General features: G+C 40.8%; 2 protein-coding genes across 2 annotated transcripts in view; both read right to left on the bottom strand.

Annotated features, from left to right (window-relative positions):
• Positions 1–3,242: 3,242 nt before the first annotated feature.
• Positions 3,243–5,460, bottom strand: LOC308144073 (ADP-ribosylation factor 6-like). The gene is made up of 2 exons (XM_080515104.1): positions 5,054–5,460; positions 3,243–4,169 (listed from the first exon to the last, which is right to left on the bottom strand). The coding sequence occupies exons 1-2, from the start codon at positions 5,366–5,368 to the stop codon at positions 3,861–3,863; spliced, it is 624 nt and encodes a 207-aa protein (XP_080371230.1). The 5' UTR covers positions 5,369–5,460; the 3' UTR covers positions 3,243–3,860.
• Positions 5,461–7,677: 2,217 nt separating this feature from the next.
• The window catches only part of ppm1lb (protein phosphatase, Mg2+/Mn2+ dependent, 1Lb), a 52,953-nt gene continuing 39,160 nt past the window's right edge, over positions 7,678–21,470 (bottom strand). The window contains exons 3-4 of the mRNA XM_080514896.1: positions 12,290–12,451; positions 7,678–10,083 (exon numbers count right to left, since the gene is read on the bottom strand). Of these exons, the coding sequence (XP_080371022.1) occupies positions 9,743–10,083; positions 12,290–12,451 (503 nt within the window). The 3' untranslated portion in view covers positions 7,678–9,742. The remainder of the gene's footprint in view (positions 10,084–12,289; positions 12,452–21,470) is intronic.

Below are 21,470 nucleotides of genomic sequence, written 5' to 3'. Positions count from 1 at the left end.
GTCTGTCGCCTCACGTCTGTCCGCAGGGTGCGCCACACTTCACACAGTCACTCGTATTCAACCATAAGACAGACATTAGATGGACAGTCATTCAATTCATTAATTGAATTTCTGTTTGTTTTTACAGACACATTAGAAAAGAAAAAAAAAGGGGGGATCCGAAAGCCCCAAAACACTGCAGAGAAGTATCATAAAAAAAAAGATGCAAAATAAAATAGAAATGAAAATATATTAAAAAAAATATTACAAGCATGCTGCTTATAAAACAAATTAAGTGGGAGGAATGGCCTTGAAAAATGCACACAGACCCACAATAATGAAAAAGTTAAAGTAATTTTGCTCAACGGAGGCAAAACTTCCATAGAAAGATTTAAAATAAGCAAAAATGAGAAACAAAGCCACCACAAAGAGACATAAAGCGACTGCAAAGATGTGCTAAAAAAAACAAAAAACAATTACATCAATACTACCACATCCATCTTCTACACCAGGGAAGCCCAACCCTGGTCTTCCAGGGCCCCTGTCCTGCAGGGTTGAGCTCCTCTCCCAGTTGCAGCACACCTGATTGCAAAGAAGGGCTCGTCATTGGGCTTTTTCACAACTTGGTGATGACATCGTCATTGGATTCAGGCATGCTGAAGCAGGCAGAGAACTAAAACATGCAGGACAGGGGCCCTCAAGGACCAAACCCATGCACACATAAGGAGAACATGCAAACTCCACTGAGACAAGCCCGCCCAGTTATTGAACTCAGATCTTCTCTGTCGGACCAGAGCAACAACCACTGCTCCAGTGGGCTCCGAGCAGCATACTACCACATATAATAAATGCCATCAACTACATAGTTACACAAATCCAGAACAAATGGAGGCAAAAAGACCATAAAGAGAAAATATGCTACAAAGCGTAATGTTGCATTTCCACAGACAAATGAGGAATGGCACCAAACAGTAGCATTCTCGTATAATAAATATACAAAACATTCACACAGTAATGCAAATACCCTAAAAAATCTAAAGATGCAGAAAGAGTAATAAAGAAATGCAACATTCACACAGAGCTTCATATGCCCATAACTGTATTAACAAGTGCATCATGAATATACGTAGGACAACCACAAAAGGTGTAAAATGACCATGAAGAGAGGCAACATATGATGCAGAACCGACAGAAATTGCCTAACTTACATAGTTTACAATGACATTTAAGTGAAACCAATGCATACGATTACCACAAATGAATACAAAATGACCTCAAAGAAACATAGTATTGGTAAGAAGACACACACATACAGTACGTGATGTGGGCCACATGTTAACAAAGTGAAGTAAAATGATGCAGCACGAGTGAGGAGAGTAACACAAGATCAATACAAAGCAACACTAGTATCTTTTGTATTGTATATGTAAAATCACCACAATGAAACCAAAATATGGGGAAAAAAGATGCTCACATGACTACATATAGTTGCAATATAGATTAATAAAAAAAAAATAAAGTTATGTAAAATCTACCCAAAGACACGTCACACTACCACAGACAAATTTAAATAATGATATAAAGGCACCATCAAACAAAGACTCACAGTATAAATTAACGCAGAACACGCAGAAAACAGGGAACACAGAAAATTTGCTCATGGAAAGAGAAAAAAAATGCATCGTGCTCCAAAATATGTACGAGGAGACATTAAAACTATGACAGACATTTGATATATAAGATATAATATAAATGACTATACAGTCACAGAATATGACCACAGAGAGAGATTCTGTTTCATAAAATTACTGAGCACAGTAACGAGAAGACAACACTATGTGTCCTCTGAGAAGATGAACAGGCCCAAGGCTCATATTCATCCCATGACTGTCAACTGATTTATATATCATAGTATTGCAGTTTTACTTTGAAATGATCATACACCAGACAAAACAATGACACAAAGAGTCAGAAGCTCTGGTTGTATACCAAAACTGTTCAGTATGTTATATACCACTGAAACACAAGCTGAAAAAAGGTGATCATATACAAATAGAGAAAAAATGATTAATGAGACATAAAACAAACTGAATGAAAGTAAATGGAGAAAAACTACAATATGCAATAGACTAATTCAGCTGGACCAGACATCCATGTCTCCTGCAACTTTCCACCCGCTCTTGTAGGAGGAACCCCAAGGTGCTTCCAGACCAACAAAGAAATGTAATCAATCCAGTGGGTTCCTAGTCAGCCCGGGGTTTCCTCCAGGACATGACTGGAAGATCACTAATGTGAGGTGACTGAGCTGGTGGACCACGAAGTGGTTCTGACATCTGACTGACTGGGATGCCTCAATTGACCCCTGAGTGGAATTCCGGTAATCAAGTGGTATTATGGGGCAGATTTTGTAATCATCATCATCATTGTCATTCAGAAGATCATCCCATGAATAATAAATGGTCAGATTGTGGTTTGGTGCTGTAGTTTTGCTCTGATGGTGTTTCCATGGGTGTTCTTAAAGAGAATTACCGCCCTGTTGGTGTCGTGGTGTGTAAGAGAAGACTACCGACTATCAAAAATTGCCTCTCAGTCTACCCTGACCATGCTGGTTTTCATTAGGCAGGGTGATCATGTTTAGGAGCTTTTGGGAACAGCTGAGTCATTTCGCGAGCTCACGCAGTTCCTTCCTATTCACAGTATCGAACACTTTGGAGGGACAGGTCAACAAACATGACATAGAGCCCTTTGTTCTGCTCACCAACACTTTCCCTGGAGCTGTTTGAGTACAAAAACCATGTCTGGAGTATTAATGGCGGCTCTGAATCCTTGCTGGCTCTGTAAGCTCACAATTTATAAAAAAAAATCATTCAAGCCAAGATATCCTTCATATTTTGTTGCTGACGTGGCACTTGTGCTGAAGTCTTTAGGTCCTGAAATGAAGAATCGTACAGTGAATATGTATTTTCACAGATTGTTGGCCATAAAACTCATACTAAACTGATCTAACGAGAAACTAACCAATATACCACTGCATTTCCAGGCCTGTATAACACACCTAAATAAAACATTTTAATCAGATTTCAGTAGAGCTGATCAAAAATACAGCCTGCGCCATTGCTCGCTTACGAGTCCCCCCGAGCGTCACCGAGATTTGAGGAAATTCGCATGCAAGTTTTAAATTACGAAACTCAAGAGGAATGAACACTTCTTATGTTTCAGATACGTATTTAATCATGTGCAATAAATAAACAAAACATTGCTGGAAGAGCATTGACATACACATGATCACATTCTGTATATGATATTATTGTGCAGATTACATCAATATCATAGTGCATTATGCAAGTGTTTATGATTTAAAGATGTTTGTACTGCTGAAGAATTGCTGCACAAGTTAACATCTCATGTGACAACACTGGCAGTGTCACTCCAAATAAAAAAACAACAAACAAATACAAAATAGTGAAAAGCAGGAGTAAATTTATCATTTAATAAAGGGATTTAAAATATCAAATAAAGAAAATACAAAAATGCAAATTTTTTATTTCAGAAAATACATTAAAAGAGCAGCATGAATCATTTGCTTGTACAGTGTGAAGACTGTCAGGCTTATATGTCTCAGATGTCTCCTCCTGCTGCTGCTGCTGCTGCTCACGACAGCTTGCGACTGTTTCCTCAAAACTGACGCGATAATCCAAGACTTCTCTCAGGATCCTTGTTGTTTATCATCACCGTCCAAACACATCCGTCCTCACAATTCCTCAAAAAAAATCTCTGTGTGAGCGTCATCCTGTGACCTAAGAGGTCCTTCAGCTGAGCCATTCACTGCACAGACGGTCAGAAAAATTCCCATCCTGTGTAAATACTAAACAAAGCATCCCTCAGCTGCCACAGACCACCATTTGTTTCATAGCTGTGATACTGAAGCCTTTGGACCGCATTTTAACTTTGATGTCCTCTTGAGTCTGTTTCAGTGGCGTCTTCATGAGGTACACCATTCTCCTGAATCCCTCCTCCAGACCCATCCCTGTGGTGGCTGAACAGGGCTGGATGAACCAGCCTCTGCTGTCGCACAGTCTCATCAAATCCAGTTTCTCGCAGAGTTCTTCTGGGTTTAAAGCTCTCGGCAGGTCCTGCTTGTTGGCAAGGACCACCAGAGGAACTCCCCTCAGACTCTCGTACCGCAGCACCTGAAACATGGAGGACAAGTCAATTAATACAAAGTTAAAAGGACTTCAGCTATCAACCAATTTATTATGTTTAAATAAACATTGATATACTGAGTTTACAGATGCATCTTGAACTAGAGGAAAAAATAATGGAAAAGTGTCTATTGCCCATAATTTAATGAAAAATTATAAACTTCCATATATTTTGGATGCGTTACATATAAAGGGAGATATTTCAAATCCTTTGTAAAAGAAAGGTCACTTTCTATTTTAACTTCATATTTATTTGTCAAGAAAATATCTTGAAAACCACATATATTTTGGAAGATCAAGTATTTTTCCTATTTTTAACCAAAGGATTAAAGGATCAAAATTGGAATTTTAACTACTTTAATAAGTGTAGAATAACTTACAAAACAGTTGACATTAATGTGATATTTAAATATTTTGAATTTCTCTATGTAAACAGCTTTTCAATGCATTAACTGTTTCAGATCCAGTTTTTAAAGTCCTGTATATATATATTTTTTTATTTTTATTTTAAGGTGAAAACATTTTCAGTTTTGGGCAATAATATGTTTCTGAGGGGATTTTTACATAAAGATAATTTTCTGTGGAAAACTTTGGAAAACTATATTTATAAGTAAATGTTCTCCACAGTAGACTTCTTATTACAGGAAACCTTAAGCTGAAAACGTTTTCGTGTTTTCAACCAAAGTGGCTTGAAAACTATCTGCAATGACTCCAAATGTAAGAAAGTGAGTTTCTATTGAAGATGAATGTCAACAAAGGCCTTATACCACGAGTGATGGCCACAGATGACCTCTTTGTGGATGAGTTCATTAACTGTTTATCTAAATCCAGGACGTTGAAGTATTAATAGAGATGAACTGCTTTAAAGTTACCCGGTTGAGTTCCTTGCGTGCCTCATCCAGCCTCCTCTGGTCGCAGCTGTCCACCACAAACACCAGCCCGGCCGTGTCCGAGTAGTGATGCTTCCAGTGGGGCCTCATCTTCCTCTGGCCGCCCACGTCCCACACTGTGAGTCCGGGGCTGCTCCTGTCCGTGTCCAGCGTCTCCACATTGAACCCCACGGTGGGCACCGTCACCACGCTCTCGTTGTGCTTGAGCTTGTAGAGCAGGGTGGTTTTCCCCGAGCCGTCCAGGCCCAGCATCAGCACCTGGGCCTGTTTCCGAGGCTTGGATATGTGCATGCCCATGTCCTGGGAGCGCAGCTTGTGTCTCGATCCGCAGAAGTATGGCCTCCTCTTCTTGGGTAACCTTGTAAACTTTTGCAGTCTGTACCCAGAGGCTGTTTTAGTGCTTTGAGAGCTTAGTGTGTCCGGGCGCTTATAAAGACCAAGTGATCCCTCCCCTCTGTTTTGACAGGATTCCGCCAGTCTCTGCGCAGCTTTCAGGAAAGCTATTTATACCCGGTGTGACGATGCAACTAAGACAGAAAATACGCGGGTCTCTGGTTACCACCGCACAGGGCCTTGACTCACATCGCACCTGGCTCAGATCATCACACTCCCCAGGAGGTCCAGACGGGAAGCTTGTATTTCTTCCTGGCTGGATGCTCACAGCGATGATGCCTCAGCTACTTTTTGGGTTGGCCTGGTTGATAAATGATGTATGTGGAGTTATCTTTAGATTGAAGCCAAGCTGTGACTATGACTTCCTGAAATCTGTGAACATTTTTAGGAGTCTGTCAGTCATCTGAAATGAAAATGAATGAATGAATGAATGAATGAACAGAGGAACGAACAAATTCATCCATCAGTCCATCCATGCATCCATTTGTCACCCAACCAACCGACCCCCCCCCCCCCCCCCCCCTTTTGTATACCCTTGTTTGAAAAACAAGTCACAGTGAATAAATGTTTACAGTGCAGATAGGAAAAATCCATTAAATATTCAGGCTAATGACACCAGAAAGACCAAAATTGATTCAGATCCAAGGAAAGTGTAAGTCCAATTAAGGAGATACGATTTGATGGATACATTTTTCACAATTGAAAATAGCTTAGTCCTGTAGATTCTGTTGTTGGAAGCACAATGCGGTATCTCGGAGGTTCAAGGAATCACTGGAATAGGGAAGCTCTCCTGATAATGCGGTTACCAAAGGCTATAGACAACAGTGAGCAGCATAAAATGACAGGACTGGTTGGTTTGAACTAATGAAACAAGTGTAGAATTATTGGGACAGAACTCACAGTACAAACTATGGCGTGAAAATGGCACTACCTATAAGGATGAGAACATTGTGTCAACACTAAGAGGGAGTGTCAGGGCGAAGGGAAAGAACCACAGCTACTGAATAATTCATACATACACTGTGGTATTCTATCAGGTTATGTCAAGGTGACTGTCGGCTAAAGATAATGTTGCAGTTCGGTTATGCAGCATGAAAATGACCCTAAATGTGAAAGCACTCATAAAAAGGCAACAGAAAAACCACCAAGAGTTGTTGTCAGACGCCAGGCCTGGAGGCAGTCGGGATGCTGTTTACTCTCATGACTCTTTTATCATTGTGCTATCTTTTATTGCTTTCAGGAGTTCATCTTCTTGTCATGAACAGTTGATGCAACTTTAGATTTAATACAACTAATTTTATTGTGCAGATGTGTATAGGAGACAATACGAGCTATTTTAACCAAAGAAGAACTTTTCATATGCTGCCTTTTGTGAGAGTAGGAGTGTCCACATTGGATCGGTGTTTTTCTGTCCATATTTGGTCGTTTTTGTGAAATAACTGTAATATTCCTTTTGAAAATGGTAAATGGACTAGTGATAGGCACGCTTACAGCAGTCTCAAAGTGCTTTACGTGACCTATCACATTTACGCGCACACACACACACACACACACACACACACACACACACACACACACACACACACACACACACACACACACACACACACACACACACACACACACACACACACACACACACACACACACACACACACACACACACACCAACGGCGACGGCTCCCATGCAAGGTGGTTGTTATCAGTGAAGAGAAAACTCAGGGTTCATTATCTTGCCCAAGGACACTTTGGCACATAGAGGGGAGTCCTACTTTGCTGCACAAAGTTTCTTCCTTCTTTCCACCAATAACTCCATGTGTCACTCTTCTCCTTCTCTAGAATATTTGACTGCGGTATTGGACATTTGTGAGCTATACCTCCTCCACACATCAAGTCTGCAAAGTCTGGATTGTTTTGTTGTCTGATACCATCTTGTATATTTGCCGGTCTTCATCCTAGCGTTTTCCTTCTCACTCTTAACCTCCACAAGTAAAAGCAGAACGACCAGCTCCGAGTCTGGATCTGCTGAAACTTTCCTTCTGGTAACAAGGAGTTTTTTTTTTTCTACAGCTGCTCGTTTAGGATTCTTGATATTTTATTTACTTTTCATTTGAAAGCTGAGTGCCATTAGATGTTGATGTTATAATTTCCAGGGACAAAGAGATGCTCACTACTGATGTCGATTAAAAGAAGACACAAAAATGACATTATCATTTATCATTTTAATGTTACCTTTGTGATTTACATTTTAAAATTTCAGACTTTTAATTTTTTTAATTCTTTTTTTTACAGTTTATTAAAGTCAACAAAAACAAGTACAAATGCCACATAAACATTCTGTCACGTACATTATCGAGGAAGAATGTGAACTTAAAAAGCACAAACAGTTTAATCTGCTATATTTCTCTGAAGTTAAAGGATTCAGGAACAGGCGCGTTGCTTTATTAAACAATGGAGGCGTGATACTAACATTAGGACAGTTATGTACATTCATCTTACAGGTGCATGTCTCGTGGAGACATTTTCTCACACAACGCTATCCTACAATTGAATTAACAAGGTATGACACTGAGGTCGTGCATTGTGCATGGCATGGTCGACTGCATCACATCAACAAACGGAGAGCGAGTTCCGGCAGCAGATTTCAGAACAGGAAATAAACAGCATTAAAAAATAAGGCAACAATAACTCATCTCATTCAAAGGCCTGTTACATTTTGAGATACAGCTCAGAAAAACCAAAAAGTATGTGGATTCCTGGATTAAGATGAAGGATTTATTTTCCCTGTGAGCATGATGTTAAAAGATGTGGCTAAAACTGTTATTTGTCAAGTGTCAGTATTTTCATATCTCAGTCAGATAGTAAAAAAAAATTATAATGTAAGAAAAGTCAGAAAAATTAATAGCTTGTCAATATCTTAGAAAACAAGTTTTAAAAGGGTAGTAAAAAACTATGCCTTAATCTTGTTATTTTATTAAAGATATAGTTATTTCAATTATCTGATGCATTAACAAATTTTTTAACTAATTAACTTTCTTCTTACAAGTTTAAGCTAATAAAGTTATTACATTAGATAACACATGGCAGACCTCTTGTACTAATTATTAGCAGTTAACTATTATTATTTGGAAGGATATATTCATTTAAAGGGACATTTCATTTCACTATGACAAGCTACAATATTATCCAACAGGTCTAACATTAGTAGTTGTTAATATAAATTCTGATGAGACGGATCTGAAGAGACTGGTAGAGCAAGCCAAGTCTCAGATTGAAAAAAGGTACAAAACTGATCAAAACAAATACGAGACTCCAACAAAGCAGAGAATATGTTATATTAAAAAAAAGAGAAAAAAAAGAAAACACTTTACAAATAAACTCATAAAAACGGGGCAACTCAACACAAAACATCCATTCTTACGTCAAGGTTTTCCAAGTCCAGCAAGTGTGATAAAACAACATAGTAATTTCTATTGCTGTACAATATGAATGGTAATATAAGTAGCCTAGGCTTATAATCATGTGTCATTTGTGTATAAATGTGAATTACTACTTCGGATTCACAGTCGTAAAATGCACATGAACAAGATAAAAAAATAAAAAATAAACTGCCATTGTGACAGTATCTTTCATTTTTTTGTCTTACAGTCAAACTAAATGACTACCGGTAAATGTAAACTCGGTGGTCACAAAGACGAGTGAAAGAAATATGATGGAGTTGAAACTCCATGCTGTTCTTTAAATGTGTCAATAAGGATGATTGGATGATTTTTGATGTGACAGCTGTGTGCAGGCTCAACGCAAACACATTTGTCCTTGTCTCACCTCTCGATTAGTCACATGCAAACTTGTGGTGAGACAGACAGACAGACAGACAGACAGACAGTCACACACACACACACACACACACACACACACACACACACACACACACACACACACACACACACACACACACACACACACACACACACACACACACACACACACACACACACACACAGCTGTACGCATCAAAACCTGTTTATTTGCATAACAGTGAACTAAAATATGGCCAAGCTTAAACTAAAGACATGATGAACAAGTGACAGTCCTGAAATAATGAAGGGATTGACGATTGATGCACGGAGGGGCAAATTGCTGAAAATATCTGTGATAGAAACTCTTCTTGCTCCAAAAGCATTTGTTTTTTTTTGTTTTTTTTTAAAAACATTTTCTGTTTTCAGCCTTACTTCTATTCAAACATATTACAGGTACTGTGCTTGGCAAACAGCAAATCTACTTTTCTCCGGACTTGCTCTTAAACTTGACCACCATAACCGTGATGTTGTCGGGGCAGCCGCGGTAGTAGGACTGCAGGACGATGCTCTTAGCACCAAAGTGCGGCTCATCCAGTCGTTCCCTGATGAAGCGGACGGCCTCGTCGTTGCTGAAGGTGTCCCACAGGCCATCCGAAGCCAGGATCATGAACTGGGGCTGCAACTTGTTCAGGTCGAAGGACATGATGTCGGGATCGGGGATGAGCACGTTGAGGTTTTTCAGAGGGTAATCCCCCAGAGAGCGGGACATGGCCAAGATGCCCTGGACGCGCCAGGAACCATTGAAACTGATGAAACCACCTGAGAGGGGGAAATGGAGCATTGAGGACAAGAAGAGACCATGAGAAGTGGGATGGGAAGTATGAGAAGGAATGCGAATTAGAATGATAATAATGCAAAGGGGAGGTCAAAAGTTAGAGGAGAAGCGGAGAAACAACTGTTTCTGATGCCCACTGAAGTGAGAACAGGACATGCAGGATATGTTTGCTCACTTTCTTCAACTTTGAAACCACTGCGTTAAACTTCATAATAAAATGCATCCTCGCCACTGACATGTTTTCACTCCCTCTGTGCTCGTCATCGGTCTCACAGACCAAACTGTTTATGTTGGATGTGTTTCAATTCATGCTACATCCTGCGAGAACAGCTGCGTGTCCTCTGAGGCTTCAACAGAATTGCAGGCAGAGAATCATATTGAAAATGACTAGATAAGACGCTGACTTCCATACTAGGTCAGGATGCCTTTTCAGTCCCAACTGAGTAGTATTTACAAAAAAAGAAAAAAAGAGGTTGAGGAATTCAGGGCTTTACGAGAATAAATGAGTCCTCAGGTTTCCAGAAGAAGTCGGAAAATTGGGTAATTAGTTGCTACTGTTGTTTTAGTGTCAGTAAATGTTAAAAAAAAAATTATGACATTGTTCGTTAACTGCTGCCTTTCTGGAAGTGTGACATTACACTAAACTCAGCCTTTATTTAACGTCTGAGGAAACAAGTTGTGTTAACTTAATAACGATTACTAACATGTCGAATCTCACATGTATTTCATTGTTCTTATTAAATACTAATTTATCCCACTGAGGGCTGTCGGGTCCTGGAGCCGAGCCCAGCTGATGCTTTTGCACTGTGACGTAATGGTAAATAAGTGAGTGTTTGGACAAATTGGTGAAATTCTAAAGGTCAGAGAGTCTTTTAACACAATATAAAAGATGAAAAAAAATTTGAATAACCTTAAAACGAAAACCCCACAGAAAATAAGTTAATATATACATTTATATACATCAAGCCACTCTTCAACAAAAATAAAATTACAAAACTCATTCGTAAGTATTAGGCTTATCCATTCACTGAAAATATCTGGTTTATTCAGTTCAGGTTTGGATGAAGCAGGTGCCAATCCTTGCAGTCTTTGTAATTTTACACCTATTAAATTGGATTTGATAGCATTACAAACTGTTTCTAGAATTATACTTTCAAATGATTATTCCAGTCATCTTTTCCGCTCTAATCTGAGACTGTCTCTTGGTCGAGTCCAGTCGGGGCTTGGGAGCCTGTCTGTGTAGAGTTTGCATGTTCAGCATGTATTTGATGTTGACCGGGGACTCTAAAATAGTGTTCAGTATAAATGCATCTGTCCGACTGATTATGTCGACTCTGTGATGGGCTGATGACCTGCCGAGGCAGGAACTTAGCCTGGCTCAAAGTCGGCTGGGATGGGCTCCAGGTCTAAAACCCTGAGAAAAATTAAGCGGTATGAAAGACAGATAGATGGATGTTTTTGTTTATTTTCTGCGCAATAAGATGTATATGTACCTTGTTAAATGCATAAATTATTGCAGTAAGGCGATGCAACATCTCATGAGGATCATCCGCTCCATTAAGGGAAACACTTGATATCAAGGATGTTTCATAGAGAAAGATGAAACCCTAAGTTAAATGAGCTAATTTGTTGTGCAACAGTGGTTTCTGTACCGGATCCAAAGCTCCTTTCCCTCCCTAATAAAGATGTTATCAGCCATAGCATCACAACACATTAATAACCATTAATAACTTAACATCAACATGCAACTACTGTAGTTTGTAATGCAAGAGGTTTGCTTTTAGTACCCAATTAGTCCACTAGATGGAGATGGTGGGCTGTGCTGACATTGAGTAATCTGGAACTCTGCCATCTCCTCAGCTGCAGACTATGCAGACGGGGTTGGAGGATGAATTATGCCTACAAATACACCTTAAACACTGTGCACTGTCTGACTGCATTTGATAACATGCTGCTTCAGAAGAAGATTGTGTTATCAGGCAGTCGGGTTTGATGTCAGCCAGAGACACAAGATGTGTGAAAAAAAAAGAGGATAATGTTTCTTAGCTTTGATCATAAGAAGACTTACTTTGCGCTTTCATGGCAATCTGAGTTTTGATGTTCCCCCAACTTTTAACTGAAGCCTTACTCTAATGCTCAGAGTCAAATAAAATGTGGTGGTCTACATGTAGAGTGTAGCGGTTTTCTCACCAGCTTTCTTGATTCTCTTGCGTTCTTTGAGTTGGTAGGGTTTGTGGTCATGCGATAAAGGGATGGCATTGCCATCTTTATCGCAAAGAACTCCTCGAGAGTCACCAACATTGGCCACCGTCAGCTCCTTGTCAGACAGCAAGGCCACCAGGCACGTGGTACCTGAAACAGATGGAGGATGAGAATCGGTCATGGTGGACATGTCAAGACCACCACGCTTTGTGGTAATGATCCTTTGGGGATGATAAACAACTGAAAAAACAATCAATTCAATAGTTGATGAGATATTCCCATTGAGACTGAAGGTGTGGAGCTACTGTCAGACAGACACAGACACATATTTATGGGGCACACTCATTCCTCAAGAAACAAAAGTGCCATTACCAGTGTGAAAAGCAGAACAAGGACTAAATATTGAAAAACATGAGATTAACTATTTCTTTTTCAGATAATTACAACCTCAAACCTGGGACTGATTATTTCTATTCTATGAGACATAATCTGAGAAACACCCTTCCTAAACACACCCGTCCATCATGTAAGAAGTGAAACATGTGAAGCCAAAGGCCAGCAATGCAAGAAAGTCTTTGAAGTAACTTTTCGTCCCTGTATCGCTTTCCAAAATGCTTTCATTTCTGCCTCTCCTTCCTCTCTTTGTTTAGCTTCCCAGCCAGGCAGAACAGAGTGTAGACTTGGGATCTGAGGCCTATTGTATGAGATCCAAAGTCCTGTAGAGAAAGAACAAATCTGCCTGTTTGGCCATCTGCTCACACAGAGTAAAGAAGAAAAAAAACTGCAGAGAGAGAAAGAGGCAGAGGAACAGGCAAGATGGGGTAAGGAAAGAGAAGAAAGCAGTGGTGGTACTGGTCAGGACCACCCGGAAAGAGCAGCAGAGTACACGGGGGGGAGCTATGTGGAACATACAGTGGAGTCACACCAAGGATATTAGAGTGAAGATCGCCTCAGGCGACAGAGGAAAGACTAAACTAAGCTGGTTTAAATGCCATCACAGATATTCACTTGAAGTCTTGCAAAATGCTCCTTGAAAGTTTCACATCTTGGTACGACAGACGGTTTACATCTCAGGGGTTTCACATTGAAATGAGCAATATGAATCTATATATCTCTTTTGAAGGGTCCTTCTATTCAGCCCACAGATACTCTGTCCTCGATGCTGTCCGCATGTGGAGGAGGACACGTGAGAGAAAGACCACATTGAATGAAGAGTGAGTAAAACAGGAGTGGAATGCTGGAAAAAGTAGTGAGTATTATCAAAGACAGAGACAGGAGATTACTTCTCAAGAGGACAATGACTATTATTTTCAATCACAGCTTTGGGTGGAAAAAAAAAAAAGTAATGAAATGTACAAAAAAGATAGTAACCATGACAAAGAACACCAACTGGAAGTGTGAATAGCGCGAACGAAGCTAAAATGGATGTCGCCTAATTGTAAATGACTCGCTAAATCTTCTATTGAGTTAGTGGGAAAATCCATTTCTATTAGTTTCATCATTGCGTGCATCCCTAATCCTGCTCCGCCTATAGCTGCCGCGCCAGGTTGTCCGGCTAATTACTCTTATCTGGTTCCCATGGTGATCGAGATAATGGACTGAGGTGCACAACCTCAGTAATTAGCCTGACCATGCCAAGCATACATCCAGCATTCCCTATTAAAATGACACCACGACCCACATGCACTCTGTGCTCGTGCTAATTATTGGCAGAGCTGGGCCAGGCACACCTTGGAGAAGCCAACAAGATTAACATCTCAGATGTGCTTCAGTCCTGCACTCTAATTTGTAACAAGATGCAAATTCACATTTGTCTCAAAGTTAGCAAACTTCTTCGACTTGCATGAATTTGTGCTGCTTCAAGTGCTAGAAATTGTAAGTACTGCTGAAATGAGGGCCCAGAGGTTAAGGAAGTGGACTTCACAAATCATCACTGTGGGTTCCTGGCCAAGGCTCTTGACCTCTTGACTCCCTAGTGTAACTTCCCCAAGAAAGATCAATAAAGGAAACTTTACTTTAAAGCAGAATGCTGAACACTGTAGACCAGGTTGCCTCCCCCAGGGAGTTCAGGAGGGTGTAGCAGCGCGGGATTGTTTTTTGCTCCTTATAAACAGGAAAAACTCGACTTTTCTGAAAAAAACAACAACAAAAAAAACAGTACTGCACAAGCACACTGCAGTTGTACTAACTGATACTGAAACTTTGTGGTTTTGAAAATGGGTTGGGCTTTTCTGTGTGGCGTTTGGTACATTAGTTTCCTTTCAAAGTCCCCCCCGCCAAAAAAAACCCATACATGTGAGGCTAATTGATTACTCTAATATTGCCCTTGGGTGTGAATGTGAGTGTGTGTGATCGTCTGTCCCTTTGTTTGCCCTGTGATGGACTGAGGACCTTCAACAGGCTGTACTCTGCCTTTGCTCTTAGTTCGCTCAGCTGCAGTGTCCTGCTCGCCTGAACTCCATAAAGCAGTGTAAAAGATGGAGATTCATATTTTGCCTGGTTGTAATACAAAGACACAGAACCAAGTAGTAGCCTAGCATGTAATCTACTGTGATTTCAACATTAATGCATGGCTATCGTTAACGTTTCTGACTCTTCAACGGGTAAATAATCCAGTTTGTAAAAATAGGAAATAGAAACTGGCAATAAAAAAACAAGCTTTAGTGTGTCAAGGATTATAGCCATACACAAAATATGAGGACTTACCAGACATTTCAAATTAAAAGCATCATGCCAGAAGGAGTAGATTTGTGCTTTCCCCTATAGGTTAGAAAAGCATGAGAAATGTCAGGGTAAGTGAAGGCAATGTCATTCAAGCCCTTTGAGGGAGGCTCATCTTCTCGCTTTGAAAACATGTGCATTACAGCTTTTTTGTCATAATGTACAAAGAATAATCTTTTGATATATTCCATTATTACTTCCCGTGCTTAAAAATACCTGTCAACATCGATGCACCACTGTGCAAAATGTACGTTTTTGAGAGAATATTAAAATTACAAGCGCACTATTGTTTCTCCATTTTTTTATCCTCTTCATTTTATGAACATTCTTTGATCATAAACCATAGGAACATTGATCTGACAAGACTCTGAAGTTAAGTGTCTCTTTTAATTGCGTAAGGTCATTTGGGAAATCGACAAAATCAATTATGTGGGTCAGGAAGTGGTTTAAAGGAGTGCTGTATTAATTTAGTGTTGCACTGCTGGGACACTGTGGGATTCACGGTGGATAATCAAAAATGGGATTAAAATAAATACAGCTAAACCAAGGATATTGCATATTTTGTCTCATCTTTTGCCGTCTTTGTCAAAACCTGCTGCTTTTGATTCACAGTGCAGCACTTCCTTGAACACTTAAAATTTAGATAAAGGATGTATTATGTAACTATAAAAATAGTCAAGAATAAAAGTGAGGAGAGCCTCAATCTATCAATCCATGCATCAATCCAACTATCTTTTATACCACGTCGTCTCACTTTGTTGTTTATGGGTCTGATTTGATTATTTCATGATTGTTCATGCCATTTCCATGTTATTTTGTGTGTTGTTGTTTCATACTGTGGCTGGCTGCGTTTCTCAGTCGCTCTCCTCTCATCTCATCCTCTGAGTAGTCAGTGTTGTCAGTTACCAGTCCATCTCTCCTGTCAGCCACGCTTTTCCTTCGCTTTGTAGTTTGTTTACCTTATCTGAGTTTGTCCGTGCCTCAGATTCCCTGTCTGTACTTCTGCACCTATGGACTCTCAGCTGATTATACTGTGAGCTGTTGGACACCTTGAATTTCACCTCTGGGAGGATGAAAAAAAGTTTGGTTTTTTCTACTCCTGTACCGCTTATCTATGTAACAAACCATGCTTTCCTGAGATTAAAAAAAAAAAAAAAAAGATTTTACCTCTGGCTGTTTAAGTGATTGAAGGTCAGTGCATCTATACATTTTCTACACTGCTTTATCCAACGTAGGGTCGCGGGGTGTTGTAACTCAGCCATTGCCAAGCGCCAGAATGTGACTGGGAACCATAGAATCTTCTCAGGCCCAGCCCACACTAATATCAACAATGGAATCAAAATATGAGACTAAGATGAATTTCAACTGAATTATTTGTTTTAGAAATGGAACAATTGAATAACGACATGGACTAATGGCAACAGAGTGTAAAGTCACAGGACTCGCACAGTATATACAGTAGTATATGCCCAAGAGGTTTGAGAAGTGTTTTCCCCACTCATATAGGTATTTAAGTAAAACCACCGGCTTATTGCAGGTCAGATATAAAACACCCATGACCCTTAAAATTTCTTTTTTAAATATATCAATAAATCTTTTGTAATTTCCAACACAAATCTAAAATGTAATATAAAAAAAATCTATAAATAATATCTATAAAAAACTGATCCCAGCTGACAACTGGTGAAAGGCACAACCTGGTTCACAAACAACACACACACACACACACACACACACACACACACACACACACACACACACACACACACACACACACACACACACACACGTACAAACAGAAGTAATTTAAAGAAAGCAATTAATCTCATACACTCCTTTTGGAAAAGAAAAAAATCATGTACACAAAGGTAAGAAGCCCGAGACAATAGTTGTCAAAGACCTTCAGAGAAGGAAAAAGAAAAAGAAAATTACGCGGAGTTCCTCTTTATTTTACAGTAATGAATCTTTGAATTTCCTGCTCACCCAATCACCTTGGGGCAGAAAAAGAATGTTTGTCCCTCAAGTCAGTGGTTCTCAATCTTTTACCGTGGAGCTCCCAATCGGGTCTAGGAAAGGCTGCAACAAACGAGTTCTGATTTTCCAAAACATTACAGTGAAGCCAAGCAATGGTTGGAATAACCGCTCGCACCAACATAAAAAAGCATGAGCCTCCAAAGAGACTCCTAGAAAAAAAAAAAGTTGGAGGACCCCAGGGTTAGAAACACGACATGAAGTCACTCCTAGGTTACAACGTCATCAGACTATAATGATGCAAAGTACATTTTCCAAAGATAAGAAACGTATTTTGTGTCCCACTTGTATGCGATCCACATACAGCAAAGAGAGGCTGTATTAAAATATTAAATAGCCAATGATGTGTTCTGTTATCACATACAAGTAGCTTCCATGTCCCTGGAGCCGTGTAAACATGTTTGGCCTATGTTGAGCCCCACAGCCCTCAGTTTCTCATAGTGTATGCTTGTCTGTGCCGCAACCATATAAAAAATTTCAAAATCGCATAATTTCACTCCTCTTTTCTGCTTCCTATATTCACTTTGACTTCAATCCATGGAACTTTTTCCATGTTTCTACTGAGTGGTCTTGATGTGCAAATACAATTCATTAAAGTCTCAGCGGAGACCGACGGCTGCATTATTTAGGCGGTCACGCTGTAAAGCAGCAACCAAAACACAATATGTTCTGATCAGATGTGCTATGAACAGACTCAGTATAATCAAGGCACTTTTTAATTGATGGCTTTCAGCTATGAAAAAAACCCCCCAACAAACCCTTGTGCAATTTCAATCATTTATTTTATACCTACCTTATTTTACACCTACATGCCCTTTATTTATGTGACAGCTGTGAACACCAGCTGTCTACAACACCTCGTTTAAACCTATTCTTTAAACGCAGCGATGGAAGCGAGTGAACCACACAGCACCACGCACCAGAAAGAACGGCAATCACTTTCAATTAAAGTCATAAAATGTAGACGATAACTTGTAAAAGTGGAAAACAAGTTTGATATCACTTTATATACACAACTGGAGTCGTAAGACAAATCTCTGGCATTGATATTTGGAAGCACTACAGTTCAAACAGCGCCATGCTTTGCTCCACACAAACAGCAGACTAAAGAGGGAATCAGTAAAGACTTTACACAAACTGCTGCAAACACAGTTGGTCTGAACAAACATTTTTGCTGAAGGGGAAGAGAATGTATAAAATGCATTTTCATGTAATCACATTGGAACGACTCAAGTGACATGACTCGTTGCAATGAAGATGCAGCTAACAGGAATCCTGTTGTGCTAAAAATGCCCCCGAAAAACAAATAATCCAGGACTTAATGAGTGTGGATTTTCAATCCGAGATAAATGGATGTCTGAAACTACAGACAAATGGTGTCTTTTGGGAAATGCTGTGTTGTCCCTAGAGGAAGACATACTTCACACCGATGCAATTTCTTGCAATACAATATCAACAATCTGACACCAATAACAGATGGTCCCTGTGTTTATTGTTGAAATACTGAATTTTTTCCTGTGAGTATTTGATATAAATCTGCTTTTGACAGTTTGACATTGAGGACTGTTTGAGTCCACGTTGCCGTGTATGTGCATTAAAAATATTTTCCCCAAACTATTGATGCACATATCGAATTGACCTTGTCTTCTTATGTCCCCATTCTCAGACAAACTAACCATTATTGAATAAAACTCATTGCTTTATGCATGATGGCATGTCTGCTTTCCATTATGTGCCTGCTATGTTTAGCTGATGATTATTGGACTCAAGCACAACTGTGCTTAGACATGTCAGATACATGAAGGTTAGCACAGGCAAAATACCACAACGTATTAAGGAGACTGTTTCCATAATAGACTCTAAGCTCCTGGGCATTGCATCAAAGCCACATATTCCTTATCTTTCTTTTAAGCGCTTATGTTCGCAGATAAACGGCAGAGAAATGAACGAACAGGAGAATAAATCTGATACAATGTTGTCCTGAGGACAGAAACCTGATTTGAGAGTGTATCTCTTTATTCTCCCTTACTTTACCGTCCCTGCCAGTTTAATTTAGGCTCCGATTACTCCAGAAAGCTGGGAGCTGCACACCCTAAATAATGCGATTTGTTGAATCAGATATAGGAACAACAATGCACAACAATTACCTGATCAGCAGATCCCCCTGAGACGCTGATGAGAGAGTCAGGATAAATACTTCAGCACATTAAATCCCTCACTGTCCAAGACTTGGATGAGATGACACTGGAGCTTTTTTTTTTTTTGTAATGGTGCTTGACTGTACGTTTATCTATGAGCTTGGTGTTGCTCTATTTTGCTGCACTGTCTAAATGAAAGATAGATTGAAATATAGAAGGATAAGAAAATAATACAGAGAAGATGAAGAGTGGAAAGAGTGTTTTGAGCTTGGCTGCAACAGGTCACGTCGCTTCAGAACAGATGAAACCAGAGGGATCAGGAGGGGGATTGACTGAGGTGCCCGTTTGGAGAGAAACATAGATCAGTTGATGCTTATCTGCAGCTACAGAGGCACAAAAGGAGAGGAGGATAAGGTTAAAAGAGGATGTGGGTCTCAAGACCAAGTGAGTGTAACAAAAGGTAATGCAGCTGAAGTACATTTCTAAGAGACTGCCTCTGAAGCTGGAGATTTTAATTATCCTCTCTCATGATTAGTGTGTCATACGACCCATCGCTGTCACAGGGGTGAAGGGCTTTCTCAATGGCTCTTTCATACTCTAAACCTTACATGTGAGTCACATGTAAACTGTTGGTGCAGGTTTCATTTAAGTCAGCATACTGGTCGGCCCAGTAAACTGATTGTGAGCTTTCATCAAACACATGATGAAATGTTTGAAGTTTCACCTAAACGCACAGGTCAATCACAGGTGGGTAGGTGGTCTGATAAATTGGGAGAGTAGTAGACAGTAGGCAGGCATGCAGGTAGGCAGGATAACTCGGTGGATATGGGTAGACGGCAAAAATGCCAGTGTTCAAAGTTTGGTGTTACTTTAATACCACACAGCCATAAACTAACATTGCTGGTGATATTTTTAATATTTTCATGTTGTCAAACTGGAGTGTTGATTAGCTGTTCTCAAAATAAGCCACGCCTACACAACAGGACCGCAAAATGAGAATCATTACTTTTGACTCGGTGGACAGAATTATAGAGTAGAATAGAATAGCTCTTTATTTCCAGGCTGAAAGCAAAGTGAAGACAGTGTAGGACAGTGGGACAGTGGTTAGTGTGTCACGGCTGGGAGCCGGCGCGTGGAGTGTCCTGAACCCAAAAGCAGACCTCAAGCAGAAAGTAGTTTGCAAACTGTAAATGTTTATTGAGGGAACAGGGAAAGGGGAGCTGGAACGGTGACGGGACCCGGGGGAACTCTGGGGGGCCTCTTGGAACCGGGACTGGACCCGTGAGAATCTTCAAGGGGGGCCTCTCGGGGATCTCGGGCATTGGGGGCCCGGGGAACTCGCGGGCTTCTTGGAAACGGGGACGGGGCCCGGGGGAATCTCTGGGGGGGCCTCCTGGAACCGGGATGGGACCCGGGGGAATCTCTGGGGGGGCCTCCTGGAACCGGGACGGGACCCGGGGGAATCTCTGGGGGGAATTCTTGGAACCGGGACGGGACCCGGACGGGGAACTTCTTGGAACCGGGACGGGACCCGGACGGGGAACTTCTTGGAACCGGGACGGGACCCGGACGGGGAACTTCTTGGAACCGGGACGGGACCCGGACGGGGAGCTTCTTGGAACCGGGACGGGACCCGGACGGGGAGCTTCTTGGAACCGGGACGGGACCCGGACGGGGAGCTTCTTGGAACCGGGACGGGACCCGGACGGGGAGCTTCTTGGAACCGGGACAGGACCCGGACGGGGAGCTTCTTGGAGCCGGCGTCGGAACAGGAACGGGAACCACCCCGGGGAGGACACTCACCCCCCGGGGAGGACAACACCGACGCACCTCCACACGGAGTGAAGACTAGCAATCCTCTGGCACCGGACCCTCCTCCCTGCAGGGCTTAAGACTGCTTGACAATCAATTAGCTGATTGCCTGCAGGAGTGCCAGAGAGGATCCAGTGCTGGAGCGAGGTGTGTGACTCCTGACATAGTGCTCTCGACTCACAACGAGAATGTCACTGGTTTGAATATCACTTGGGATTGATACCTGTCACTGTCGGAGTTATTAACGTTTCCAATACCATACCTTGTCAGAATAACACGATGCTAGTGTTATTTTTAACACCAACACCAGTATAATGTAAATGTGACACCCAATAGCACTGAGTATTGACAATATTGGGTGATAAATCAACAAAACATGGGGGTGTCAATCTTTTAACACTTTAGGAAATGTTACTTTAACACCAGCTAGTGTAGACACATATAGACACTTTTGAGGTGTGAACATT

The sequence above is a fragment of the Blennius ocellaris genome, assembly GCF_963422515.1.
Source record: "Blennius ocellaris genome assembly, chromosome: 2".
In the NCBI taxonomy this organism is placed as follows: Eukaryota; Metazoa; Chordata; class Actinopteri; order Blenniiformes; family Blenniidae; genus Blennius; species Blennius ocellaris.
Note: the sequence above shows the minus strand (reverse complement) of the source record. Positions and strands in the feature narration are given on the sequence as shown.

Coding starts and splice junctions, on each gene's coding strand:
- LOC308144073 (XM_080515104.1), bottom strand. CDS start 5,368: ATGGGCATGCACATATCCAAGCCTCGGAAACAGGCCCAGGTGCTGATG. Junction 4,170..5,053: donor CACGCAAGGAACTCAACCGG/GTAACTTTAAAG, acceptor TCCATGTTTCAG/GTGCTGCGGTACGAGAGTCT.